Source organism: Cyanistes caeruleus, chromosome 4, assembly GCF_971803275.1.
Source record: "Cyanistes caeruleus chromosome 4, bCyaCae1.hap1.1, whole genome shotgun sequence".
In the NCBI taxonomy this organism is placed as follows: Eukaryota; Metazoa; Chordata; class Aves; order Passeriformes; family Paridae; genus Cyanistes; species Cyanistes caeruleus.
Window position 1 is genome coordinate 35,541,575 of NC_141704.1, and position 13,963 is coordinate 35,555,537.

The 13,963-nt window shown below is 35.4% G+C and overlaps 1 protein-coding gene across 2 annotated transcripts in view; it reads left to right on the forward strand.

Annotated features, from left to right (window-relative positions):
- The window catches only part of NUP205 (nucleoporin 205), a 48,169-nt gene that overhangs the window by 6,886 nt on the left and 27,320 nt on the right, over nucleotides 1-13,963 (forward strand). For both annotated transcript variants that reach the window (XM_086885804.1, XM_086885805.1), the window contains exons 3-15: nucleotides 155-326; nucleotides 1,268-1,412; nucleotides 2,272-2,431; nucleotides 3,580-3,808; nucleotides 3,965-4,129; nucleotides 4,897-5,072; nucleotides 7,028-7,144; nucleotides 8,340-8,477; nucleotides 9,510-9,660; nucleotides 10,433-10,638; nucleotides 12,000-12,182; nucleotides 12,825-12,875; nucleotides 13,460-13,669. In XM_086885804.1, coding sequence (XP_086741930.1) covers nucleotides 155-326; nucleotides 1,268-1,412; nucleotides 2,272-2,431; nucleotides 3,580-3,808; nucleotides 3,965-4,129; nucleotides 4,897-5,072; nucleotides 7,028-7,144; nucleotides 8,340-8,477; nucleotides 9,510-9,660; nucleotides 10,433-10,638; nucleotides 12,000-12,182; nucleotides 12,825-12,875; nucleotides 13,460-13,669 — 2,103 coding nt within the window. The remainder of the gene's footprint in view (nucleotides 1-154; nucleotides 327-1,267; nucleotides 1,413-2,271; nucleotides 2,432-3,579; nucleotides 3,809-3,964; nucleotides 4,130-4,896; nucleotides 5,073-7,027; nucleotides 7,145-8,339; nucleotides 8,478-9,509; nucleotides 9,661-10,432; nucleotides 10,639-11,999; nucleotides 12,183-12,824; nucleotides 12,876-13,459; nucleotides 13,670-13,963) is intronic.

Here is a 13,963-nt window from a genome sequence, read left to right on the forward strand (position 1 = left end):
TTTACGATCTCTGCTTAAAAACACTGCCTTTGTTTTTATGATGACAACCTGACCTGACAGAATTGTATTTTTGAGGAAGGATTAACGTGTAAAGTTTTGTTCAGTATTTGATCTTGCCATTTTGAATAACTTCCGATGCTTGTTTCTTTTGCAGCCAAAAAATGTTCAGCAGCATGAGAAAATTCAGAAAGCAAGCACAGAAGGAGTTGCTATCCAGGGTCAGCAGGGAACTAGGCTTTTGCCGGAGCAACTCATCAGAGAAGCCTTTATCCTCAGTGACCTCTTTGATATTGGAGAGTTGGCAGCTGTTGAGCTCCTTCTAGCTGGTGAGAAGGGAAAATATTTAAGATCTGGAGAAATACAGGTTAAATAGGACCTTCTTATTTAAGTGTCTATTTAAGGTGAATCCATGATCCTGTGAAAGTCTTAGCTTCCTAACACAAAATGTTCTCAAAAAGAAGTTCTCTCTGTAATACCATATAACAGCAGTGTTCTGAACCCTAATGTTTGAACACTCAGCTATTGCAAAGCGGGGAATATACTGAGGAGGTTTTTTGATTTACTTTCTTTATCATTGAATTTAAACATTATTAAAACATGATTGAGAATTTTTCCATAAAGTAGTGTAATGGATACTGATTCTTCAAATTACGTATTAGTTATATATTGCTTTGTGACACTGTAATCTAATAACTGATTATTAAGAGAAGTATTCTGGAGAGTGACACATTCTTTGTGTGGAAGGTTGATTTTAGAATTGTTACGTTAAAATTGTTAGTTGTTGTTACTGGCTACTGGTCATTAACTTGAAAAATTCGTTCAAGAGGTAGATTGCAAATTTGTTGCCTTTGGAAAGCCATCTTCAAGTCAGGCTCACTTTCTGTTTTGAACTTGAATTTTCAATATAATTTCCGATAGAAAATTTAGTTTTGAATAAAAAGATATTTCTATGATAATGATCTTGAATTGATTATTAAGAAGGGTACATATCAGTGGAAAATACCATTTGGACTAGGAAATGTACAGACTAGCACTTTAAAAAAATTTTATATGATTTAATACTTGAATGTTAATTTTACCAATAGCACTCAAAATATATGGGATTTCTTTTATAGGTGTGTGAAACAAATCAAAGTGGTAGTGAAAAATATCAGTTACTTGGAATACAATATTTGTATTTAAATTAGAAATACAAAGATACAGAGCTGTTATCAAGGCATGTATGTTCAGCTTTCTTTGGCTATTTCTTTGTGTTTTTATTCACTAGGAGAGCACCAGCAGCCTCATTTTCCTGGCCTTACAAGAGGTCTAGTGGCAGTTCTGTTGTACTGGGATGGGAAAAGATGCATTGCCAATTCATTGCGAGCCCTCATCCAGTCACGCCAAGGCAAGACGTGGACATTGGAACTCAGGTCTGTATCAGGGCAATGAGCTGATCAAAGCTCTTTGTTTTGAGTGCTTTTAGAACTGATTAGACTAAAAGGAATATGTATAGTCTTGAATTCTCTTTTTTTCTCATAACCTGGTGCAGCTGCTTTCATGTTTGTTTCTTAAGCATAAACATTTTTTGCACGTATTTTTGTTGGATTATAGGGATATCTATTTTACTTTCAGTTATTTCACACGACTTCACCTTTTGGCAGTATTTTACTTCAGATGCTCTCCCAGTCATTGTTGCTCTAACTAGTGCTGATTGCTCAGTATTTGAGAGCCCTGCTGTGTTCTGATTTTCTGTGTACTGTAAAAGGGAATTGTGCTCCTGCCTTTATTTAAAAGGAATGTACTATCTACCGGTGAACATCAAATGCTAGTTTTCTTTTTGCCTTGAAAAAGAAAGCAGTGCACACTACTTGCTTCCAAGTTGAAAGCAGGGAAAGATGAAAAAATACATTCTAGTGTAAATACAAATTCTGAGTGCAGTATCTGGACAATTGCATTTACTAGTAAGAAAGAGCCTATGAGCTTGTGAGTTATGTGGGTCTTGGATATAATACTTTTTCCTTTTAATAGAAATCTTACTGAGCTTATCCCTGTTGTATTGTTATATTCTATGTTCTTGAACCTTCAGCTACCTAAAGACTATCCATTCAGCATCATGTTTTGAAAGGGCAGAACATACTGATTAGTGATGCACATTTAGTTGCTCTCTGTATATAATTTATTTGTATGTTTTGTTGTAATCAAATACATTTTATGAGATTCATTATTTTAGACATGTTTGTGACTGGAAACCTATGATTAATTGTTAAATTTATATTCTTTCCATTATAGTCAAGAGTTAATTTCCATGACAACACGCTTTACAGATGACCTAATGGAGCAGGGTTTGACTCAGAAGATCCTTACACTTGTGTCTCACATTGATTTGAACAATGAATTTGATAAACTCCAGAGAGAGCGAGGATTGGGCAGTGAGAAACATCGCAAAGAGGTAAAATTCACCGAGCATGGATATTCTTCTGTGTTACTGAACACATTAGGATAGAGTTAGACTGCAAAGTGTCCTTTGCCTTTGCACAAAGTCTGCTACTGTCTGAGATCACTGTGTCACAGCTTGTGCAATATCAGTGTGGGATTCACATTGCTTCCTTCATTTCTGTTTTGCTGATGCTCTCAGGTGCTAGGGCATGCCTTATTTTTAGTGAAGAATTGTAACAGATAAAATCTGAGCCTAATGTTTACAGTGTGTAAATTTTTTCTTTTTTTAAATGCTGAAGTCTGTATTTTAAATTATCAGTACTAGCATTATCTGCACTATTGGCATAAGAAAAATGAACTAATTCACAAAGTACTAAAACTCACAAGATGAGTCAGGTGAATAATTCTCTTAATAATCCAATTGTTTTAATAGGAACAAAAGCACTTCTAATAGTAAAGTGAAAATTGCTTGAAAATACATTGTAATCTTTGTCATTCTTGAACTTAATTGACACTGTGACTAGCTGCAGCATAATTTTTCTAAAAGAAAGATTTTAAACATTGTTTCAATTTTAGAATTCCTTTCTAATGGGTCATCTGCCTAAAAATCATTCTGTGTAATAATAAATCAATTTATTTTCCACTGAATAAAGAACTAATCTTACACTTCTGCTATGAATCTAGAAACTATGGAAGGAATATATTTTTCATTTATCTTAAATTACCTAAATTTACCTTAGTTTCACCTTAAGATTAATTTTTTGTGGCAAGGAGGAGGCTGATTGTATCTGGGGTAACTGCCAGTGCAGTTGTGTAATCAGAGACAGGGAATGTGACTTCTGTGTGATACATTTACAGCTGTGTAAATTTTATGTAGATTGATGTCTCCTGACCTTGACAGGGATGCTGGTTTGTGTCTAGTCATATTCCCAGGTATCTACTCACACTTCTCATCAAATACATGGGAATATAAATGCAATTAACAAGCAGAAGTGTCCTTTTGTTGTTTAGCAAATAAACCCAACACTTTCTGTAGCTGCTGTCTTTAGAGTGATTTTTAGTTTAAGCCAGTCATCATGATTGACTGCGAAGGGCAAGCTGAACATGTTACCAGAATAGGTATATTCACTGGGTTGGTTTTTTTTTGTTTGTCTTGTAAAGGTTTCTGATCTCATTAAAGAATGCCGACAGTCCTTGGCTGAAAGTCTCTTTGTCTGGACCTGTCAGTCCCCCCTGAGTAAGGATGACACTCTAATCCTCATAAGTTACCTGGAGAAGGTAACAGTGGAAGCTGATGGCTCATTGGATGGCGTGAACTTGTCTCTTCTCATGGCTCTCCTCTACTGCTTTGATGTCAGCTTTCTGGAACAAGGGGCAGAGGATCGTGAAGGTAATGCTGGCAGCTTTCCCAGAAGTTTTATTGTACAGATGGATAAACTGTTGTTTAAGCAATTTTGTTATTGATCAGTAACAAATTGGCAGGATTTTGCATGCACTTTTTCACGATTGTTTACTGAGTATTGGTTTTGTGTTATTGTTGTTGAAGACTTGATGCACCGTCTCCCTCTGCTAGCAGAAAGACAGTACATAGCAACGATCCACACTCGGCTTCAGGAGTCTCAGCCCTGGAAATTACCAGGCCTGCAAGCTACTGTTAGATTAGCCTGGGCACTGACACTGCGAGGAATATCCCAGTTTTCTGATGTGACAGGTAAATTACCCTCAAGTTCACTAGCTGCATATTAGTATTCAGAGCTTGCAAGTGGTGTAAGTCAAAGGATCTATTACCTTTCTGAAGTGTTGTTATTTTCTTTTGTGATAAAATTACCAATAACACTTCTTTAAAACTTTTTCTATGTGAGTTTGGTTGTAGTGAATCGAATTGCTCTGAAATGTACACAGGTGTAGAAGTAATTATTTACTAGACAGTAATAGTTGTCTCATTGAAGTGAAAGAGATTTTAATGTACTGGAAAATTCAAGGGTTTCGTTTTCATCTTTAATATCATTTGAATGCTTAAATCCAGAATAGATTCTTGATTTTTTTTTTTAGGTCTGTAGATATTAGACTTCAGTATCTTGAGATGATGAATCTATTCGTAATTTTCTATTTTCCGCTCTGAACCTCACAAACCTTCTAGCTTTCTACTATGTCAAAATTGAGTCTGCTACAAAATATCTAATAAAGAAAATGCAAACATTATAATTAATGTTTAATTAAGGTTGATTTGTGATTCTTGGTTGACTGCCTTTTTTTTGGGGGTAAATGAATATGCACTGTAACATTAATTAAAACAGAAAGTTGAGGTCATCATCTGCCATTAATTTATCTTTTTTTCTATCTAATTCTCCTGTACAGTAGAAAAAACAGAATTGATAGAAGCATGGAAATTTGCATGTCAGCTGTGTATCCTGAAATACATGTATTTGTTAGCAGATTGTTATTTAGTTCTTCCCTTTTGTGAATTTTGTTGCCCAGCTCTAGCAGAATTCACTGAGGCAGACGAGGCAATGGCAGAGCTAGCGATTGCTGATTATGTTTTCCTGTTCCTGACTGAATCTGTTGTGGCATCTGAAAATTTCTACCAAGAGGAATTTTACATTCGCAAAATCCATAACCTTGTCACGGACTTCCTTGCACTCATGCCAATGAAAGTAAGTTGTTTGTGTGAATAGCACATGCTGAGAAATGTGGGCAGCTCTTCTGTATTTCTGTTACTTGGATGAGGTAGCACTGAGATTCAGACGTGGTGCTCAGCTTGAGGTCCTGCACTTCAGAAAACTTGTTCACTTTATAGAAGCCATAATGTTCAGGGTTTGTTTTCCACACTGAAGTAGAAGGTGGTTTTTAAAACACTTCAGTGTGGTGGGATTTGCAAAACCAGCTTTTATGGTGGTATAGCGTTTGTTTTACATCATTAAAATTTAAATGAATGCTGAAATTCCATTTTACGTTGGGTTTGTGGGTTTTTTTGTGTGTTTGTTTGGTTGATTTTGTTTTTTTGGTTTTTTTGTTTTGTTTTGTTTTTTGTTTTTTTTTGCTTTGGCTCAGATTTCCAGTTGGTTGCAGCTAATGCTTAAAGACAAAGAGAGGTGTTCATTACAAGCAGGATTTTGTAATACAGGATGTAAGACAAAATCAGACCATTGACTTGTATTCTAGTTTGATGTAGGCCAGTACTAGTTGTTTCACAGAAAATTGTTAGTAGACAATTGGGGTATAGCCCTACAAGGCAACTTGTTGTCTTAACTGCTGATGTAGTGGTTGGCTTATGTCCTCAGCTATTTCTACTGAATCTCAGAGTTTAGGTAAAAAGAAGTGTATGTTTGCAGGATCTTTGTTTTGCTTTATGTATATATCCTTAGTTCAGTTTTATTTAAAGCTCAAAGTCAGCATTTTAATTAATTCTTCTGCATAGTTTTAGCATTTATGCTGCTTGCCAATGATGATTTGGGTAAATCTTTTGGTTGCCTGCATTATATTTGTTCAGAACTTGATAATTAGCTTTAGTACCTCAAATAATTATTTAATTTATAAACATCATTTTTTTTTCTTGTTCAGTTTGATTTAGCTAGTTTGCTTTGACCCTTTCCACAGTTATTTCTAGCTTTTAATATTTTTTTCTTGTTATTATTTTTAAACTATTTTTTCTCAATGAGACACAATTTTTCTGCTCATTCAGATTTGCACATTGAAATATATTATAGACCATGAACTAGTCTCTATTGACTGTCAACATGTTTTATTTTTTTATGAGTTGAATTGATTGCTTACTTCTGTTTCTTGTTCTTCAATGTCTCCTTAATATTTAACAAGACCTTTAATCTCATGTCTGCTTGCTTTCTATAAGCTTCTGTTGTGGTCTCATGTCAAAAGCTTTTTGAATTTAAAATTAAATGTCAGCTGTTTTTTGTTTAGTAATTAGCTTTTTCAACACAAAGATGTTTAGGATGTTGATTAAATGGCTAATTTTGTTAAAAAATTGCTGCCGTTCTTCTTGCTCTTCCCTCTTGTTTTTCCGAGTGGTGTTTCTTGACATGTGATAATGCTTCTGGCTCAGACAGAGTAACTGCAAAGCTGCATCAGTTCAGAGCTTTCCAAGTCATAAAGGAGCTGCAAGTAGAAGTAGTCTTTAATGGTGAAGAAGGGTACAATCCAGGGATCCGTATACAGGAATCCATATTTTGCATTCATGTTTGCATTTGCATTACATGTTTCTTTTCGCTCCTTGTGAATAATGGTCTAGCATTCTCTGAAACTAAGCTGTCTAGCTTTTAAGTTAAAAGGAGGAAAAGGATCCACCTTTTGGAGCCAAACCAAAATATCTGGTGCAGTCAGGAAAAAGTCCCATGATGTAAGTTCAGGGCTTTTGCTATGCACAGAGGTCTTTGGCAGTAAGCAAGTGATTGACTATAACTTTGAGTGCAAGCTCTTGTGGGGGAGAGAGGTTTGAGAAAACAGAAAATTTAATATTCTTGTCATGTTTGTGCGAGTACATTTGCCTTCTTAGTTTTAATATGCCATATAGACAATTCCATTATTTCTGTTCTACTTTGTTCTTAGCTAAATATAGACCACTGTTTCTTTTTCCACTTCATAAATCCTGCAGGTGAAACAACTGAGAAATCGTGCTGATGAAGATGCTCGCATGATCCACATGAGTATTCAGATGGGTAACGAGCCACCTATTTCCCTCCGAAGAGATCTGGAGCATTTAATGCTTCTAGTAAGCCTTATTTTCTTGTAAATTATTGTGACAAATAATGATTGTGACTTTTGTTCGTCATCTGAAAACCCATATCTGAATGATTCCATATGGTTCATGGATCTTTCCCTTTTGGGATGATTTTTTTTTTCTCTTAAGTACAAATGCTTTTCTATAATTTTTTTATATAAAGGAATTAATTTACTGCCTTGGTTTCAGATGTTAATGTCATGATATTTTTTATTTCTTAGTAAGCAAATACTGCATTGCTTCTTATGTTTGAAGCTTTTAGAGGTTTTAACCCGCTGTTGAAAAATACTCTGATAAATAATTGAAATGTTTAAATAATTCTCATGCTGATATATTTGCAATGAGAGTTGTGGAAGACTCTTTTGTATTTGCTGTAGAGTAGGGTCAGTAAAGTGACTCCATCAAGGCTGGTGGAATTACAAATTCGATTATTTAAGTAGAGTTTTAACCGTAAGTGTACATTTTAAAGAAAGATTTTTCTGTCATATTTCTAATAAAATAAAGAAAATCCAAATAAAATAAAATGGAAATAAATGTAATTATATTTATTTAAATATTAGTTATTACTGTTACTTAACTGCATTTTCAGAAAAATCCATGTTGAAAAACAGATTTGCATATTGAACTGAAGTGTTTTATATTTTCTGGTAAATTAAAAACTTGTAGTACTAGTCTTTCCCAAAGATACTCCTTTAAGTTATAGGACATTAGCAGGAAAATTTGTAGTGAAATGCTTTCTTAAACAGCTCAGATAGATCTAGTAAACTTAAATGAGGAACTAGAAAAAAAAATTTGCTGTGAGAAATTTGTATGTTCAGGAAGCAGGTAAGATTTCTAATTATGATACCAGCTAACTTGTAAAATTAATATATAAATGTAGGCGTATGGTTGTTTAAGGAGAAATGACATAGGGTTTTTTAGCAGTGATTTAATCCATAATAATTAAATAGAAAGTTATTACATTTTCACTGATATGTGCATTTTGAATTTTGCTGGCTGTCACTAGTTCCAGTACTATTATTTAGAAGCTGTAATTTTCAGGAAGTTTTAAGAACTAGAACACCAGCCCTGCAATGTTTCACCTCTCAGATGTGTTTAGCTAATCTAGAAGCAGTGCTTATTCTTGAAGTAATTGTTTTTTCTTCCTGGATTTGATACTTTTCTAGCATCTTCCTTTTTCTGACAGATTGCTGAGTTGTATAGGAAAGACCCCTTTAATCTGGAACTTGCCCATGAGTACTGGTGTCCGTCGGAGCCGCTGCAGACATCCACCATCATGGGCTCCTACCTTGGAGTAGCTCACCAGCGACCCCCTCAGCGCCAGGTTATCTTGATTTTCTTGAGTAATTACTAGTAATTGGAAACCAAAATAACAGAAAAACCTCAAGCAACAATTTTTTTTGTATCCTTACTATAGATAGCCTCTAAGAATACCGTACCTTTTTTCAGTGACTGATTTTCATGTATTCTGCTCTACATGGCATGTTTTTTGTTGCTTGCCCTAAAATGAGCTACTGCCAGCCATTCATGGTTGTCAATAAACTTACCAAGAAGGAGTACTGACAAACCTCTGTGAAATGTTGTTTAGGTTTAATTTGTTACAGTTGCTAAATGGATTCTGATAGCTCTCTTGTGTTTTTTGAAGTTAGATTCCTTAACAGTGAAAAACCCCCAACTTTATTAACTGCAGTTGATAGTATTTTAGGGGTAAAAAGTCCTGAGAATTCTTTAACTATTTAAAGTCCAAAAATTATAGTCTATAAGAGACAGAACTTAAAACTGGAATGAAGAAACAATCTAAGCAGATAAAGCAGACATTCCAAAAACTCTGGATACATGGGGTGCTGTCAGCCCTCAATGCTTCTTGAAGGACTGTGCAGTGCTAGGCAAAACCTTGTATGAGACAAATCAGACACATCCCAAGACCCACCCAGAATACTGGCAACTTAAATTAGGGCCGAGTGCAATCTGCAAGCAGCCTAATATGACTCTGAAAGGAACCACTGTGTGTGTGAGTCACTGTTCAGGTATATGACAAGCACATTGAATTCTTTACTTGCACTGTGAAATGTGCTAATAATCCTCCTGTGGAACATTTGGGAGCTGAAGTAAATTTTATCCCTAGAAATATAAGATTGGAAAATTAATGCATTTTGCAGTTACATGAGTTATTTTGTTTAGTTTCTCTTTCAAACATGTCTGACTGAATATAGGCCAGTCTACAAAGGAACTTGTCTACCCCACCCTGATTACGTTAGGATATGTTTTCTAACTTTTATTGCCTAATGTTTTCCTAATAATACTCAGATTTACCTTTTTTTTTTTTTTTTAAAACACTGATCTTTATTTGTTCTAGGTTGTCTTGTCAAAGTTTGTTAGGCAAATGGGAGATCTACTTCCTTCCACAATTTACATCCCATATTTGAAAATGCTGCGGGGACTGGCTAGTGGGCCTCAGTGTGCTCATTACTGCTTTAGTTTGCTAAAAGTCAATGGCAGTAGTCATGGTAAGAGAAATGACACTTCAGCTCTTTCTCAACTCCTTTTCTTTCGAAAAGTGCGAGGACTCATTTGAGATGAATTGTGGTTTCATACTTATAACATTTCATTATTAGTATAAAGATGAAATTGGAAGGCTTTACTTGAAACTGTAATCTGAAAAAAAACCCTGACCTGACAGATAATTAGATGTTTGAGCACCTTAGCAAGCAATTCAATTAGTGAAATAATGTTTGTTTTTTTAAAAAAAACCCTGTCTTAACACCATAAGAAGTGCAGATTGTCAGTGTTGCTTATTATAAAACAAAAAATGAGTAATGTCTTAAAATTAGCTGTATTTACAAAATATGCAATGTAACTTTCCTGAGCTAACTTTGTTGAGAAGCACTTTGTTCAGATAGAATTTTTTGGTACATGTAATATAATAGCACATTCTCAAAGTAAGAGATGCTGGCCAGTCCTGTGTTTCGCATTCATTTTACATTGGTCAAATTATTGAAAAAAACCCCCCTACTTCAAAGATACAAATACTGCTGCAAAGATTCCAATTCATAAAACTTTATACTAGTTTTTTTGTATTGGCACCTTTCTGTCTCCAAAAAAACATAAACAAGCAAAAATTCCCAAACCCAAGTGATTAATTTTGGATACAATAACTTTCCTTTGAACTTTACTTTTTCCTTTACATAGGAACATTTTCCTTTTAGTTTTAGCTACCCTGCTTTTCACCCTGTGAAAGAGTAGAAAGAAAATTTTGTCACCTGTTTATCGTTTTTCTAGCGGAAAACATCCAAGGAGCAGGTGGCAGTCCTGTCTCCTGGGAGCATTTCTTCCACTCTCTGATGCTTTATCATGAGCACTTAAGGAAGGACTTGCCAAGTGCAGACAGTGTCCAGTACCGTCACCTGCCTCTCCGAGGCATCACGCAGAAAGAACAGGATGGATTAATTGCATTTTTACAGCTGACCACTGTTATTGTCAATTGGGTAAGTAACCTTTTACTTGGTTTTCTTTGTTAATACCTTTTTTCCCTTTCAAATCATCATCATTCAGCTCTGAAGTTCTTCTTGACCAAAAAAGCGTGTAAGGAAAATTTATCCAGCAGTGGTCATTTTATTAGTGAACTCCAAAAGTATGGAAAGCACCAGGAGTAACTGTAATGACCAAACACTAAAGGTGTAGGTGAAGCAGAAAGAGATGATGCCTTTTCCTGTGTTGTTGGTATTGCTGATTTTCTTGCTTCCTTAACTCTGGTGGTGGTAATGGAGGTGTCTTTCAGAAGTGCGAGGTATATTCACAATAAATCACTATGGAGTAGGAAAGTTCTCTGCCTTTATTTATGAGTTTGAAAAAGCAAAAGTAATAGTTGAATTCAAAAGGAATGTGATCAGCTGTGAAACTTGCCTCCAGTGTTATGATTTAAAATGTCCCTAAACCAAAGGTGTAAAATGTTTTGAATGAATTGACTGGAAGAGAATTCCAAAAGAATAAAATTGCAGTGCTTAATTTTGTATTGTGAATTGTCTGTATAATTCTGAATAGTGTAGAATTCTGCTCTTAAATACCCACCAGACTTTGCTGCCTAAAAGTTCTGTAATACAGCGAGATAGCCTTGATATTGCTGACACAAACACAACACAGATCAGTGAAACTAAAAGTCATCTTTGGTGGTAATGATAATGGGGTGATCCTGTTTTGGCTGTAATGTCAGCATTGGATGTGCAGGGAGAAAAAGGGAACTCTTAAAACTAATATTTCATGGCATCATCAAATCACAATCTGGGATGAAGATAAATTTGTTCTAAGGATTCAGGGAATTACCATTTGATGAGGCTAGAGGTTTGTTCCCGTCGGTGGTTCATCTCAGAGTCCATAGTGAGCTTACATGAGTGATGATCCTGTTCTTAGACTGAAACAAATTGATGTAAGTTCTTAGTAAATGTCCAAATGTAGTGTGAGTTCATAGAAATATATAGATAGGAATATATAGGATGTATGTAATAGAAATGCTAATAAAAGTCCCTCTATCTACCCATGCTTGAAGGAGCTGCTAGAGTGTAAGTACTTAAACAATAATTCTGTGAATGTGTGTGTAGTAAAAAAAAAAGTGGGCTGATATAAGAAGCTTATATTATCCAAAGAATTTTTCTGTGTGGATAGGCACAATTTTAGTACTTGTAAGTCTTTATACTTGGCTTTTTGTTTAACAAAAATTATTGGCTTTGGAATTGTCTACTATTCTTTTGATATTTTGCATGCCTTCAAGTACAAAACAGAGTCTTTGGTACTGAACTGTGAATTAGAGATTATTGCAATGTGCAGTTCTGTTTTCTGTTGAACTCTGTAGAGTGAGAATGCTCGTTTGGCTCTTTGTGAGCACCCACAGTGGACACCAGTAGTGGTCATCTTGGGACTCCTGCAGTGCAGCATTCCTCCTGTTTTGAAAGCAGAGCTATTAGAAACTCTTACTGCTTTTGGAAGATCTCCTGAAATTGCTGCTTCACTCTGGCAATCCCTGGAATATACACAGGTATTTTAGGATTTTCAGTTCTTGGAGCTGTAGCATCCTAGTTTGTTGAAATTGCCAGTAGTACATATGAAATAGTATTGCATTTCCTCCTGAATTTTCTTTTTGCCATTGTTGAATATATTTTTTTTCACTTAGTTAATGTTTTGGACCAATTTTGAGAATGACAGTACTGCCTCAGAAATGTCATTGGCTGTGCTTATTTTACATCAATATGAGTTTCCTAACAGTCCTAGTAGCAGTGTAATTGCTCCCTTATTTTTAGTTGCTAATAAGAGACCCTGACAATAATGACATCTCATCACCTTTGCTTCCTAATTTATGATATTTCTTAAAATATACTGTTGTAAGAGATAATGAAGGAAATGTCTTTCCTCTACCCAATGTAAGATAAAAATAATTTATGTAAAAAGGTGATACAGATCTTGGAGGATGCAAAGTTGGAAGCATGCAAGTGTCAAACATAATCCAGCCTCACAGACAGAAAAATCTTGGCTTTTTATCCTTTAAATGGATTTAGAAAAACCTCTTCTTAGATCTAAAATGTGATAAGTATCTTTTTTTACTCCTGATAAAAATGATGAAGATGCACTTTGATTATCTGAAATGTGTTGGTCTGTTTTCATTTCTCTTTCTGTTATGAAGATATTACAAACTGTGAGAAGTCCAGGCCAGAGACAAGCAATTGGTATTGAGGTAAGAGAGTCTCTGTACCTAGGCAGCCTCTCTGATCATCTGTGTATGCATTTGGGAAGCACTTGCAGAGACTGCCTCTCCTTCTGTGTCCATGGGAAACTTTTCTAATAGATACCGTTGTTTCACTGCTTTGTAATTTATTTTCAAGCCTGCTTGTAATTTCTGGAGAATTTTATCTGTATTTACATTTAGTTCAGCTTTATACTAGCAACAGAACAGCATCAAAACCCTCAAATTCCTCATGAGCGCTTCATACTAATATTTGCCTAAATTGAACTCACTTTTGTTATGTCTTGGTACAGCTCACTTTGCTTCTAACAACAGTAAAAGCAAAGTAGGTGAATGTTGAGGCATATCTTTTAGTAGCTCAGAAAGGAATGAATGTGTGCTGCTGAATTGAATTAACAATGTTGATGCTTTGTTGCTTTTGCTCTGTTTGTGCTGTACTGTGGATAGAAAAGGTGCTAAGTTGATTTGCTGTGAAGTAATCCACAGATGATGCTATTACATTATTTCTAACAAGTTTCTTCCTCCCCCAAAATCTGTGATTTGTCTCCTCCTCTTTTTGCTGACCTCCTGGGAAGGTTGAATTGAATGAGATCGAGTCCCGATGTGAGGAATATCCTTTAACTCGAGCCTTCTGTCGACTCATCAGCACACTGGTGGAGAGTTCATTCCCAGCTAACTTGGGAGCAGGTCTCCGCCCTCCAGGCTTTGATCCCTATCTCCAGTTCCTCAGGGATTCTGTGTTTCTCCGATTCCGCACCAGAGCTTACCGGAGAGCTGCTGAAAAGGTATTTTTTGTTTGAAAATATGTTTTTTCTTAGGATATAGTTGTTGATGTGGCTTAGATCTGTTTGAGAAAGCTGTGCAAGTCTGATGCAGCAAAAGTAACCTAGAGCACTTGATAGTGTTTTGATTCTGTTAACAGCTGATATCTCAACTCATGGGTCAGGATTAGGAGCCTGTATCAAGTATCTTTTAAAAAAGAAGATTTTATTCCTAAATTTCAATTTGCTGTACAGGATTCTGCAAGTCTACTACATGGCTAGTGACTTGTGAACACGACATGCCCAAATCTACAAGTC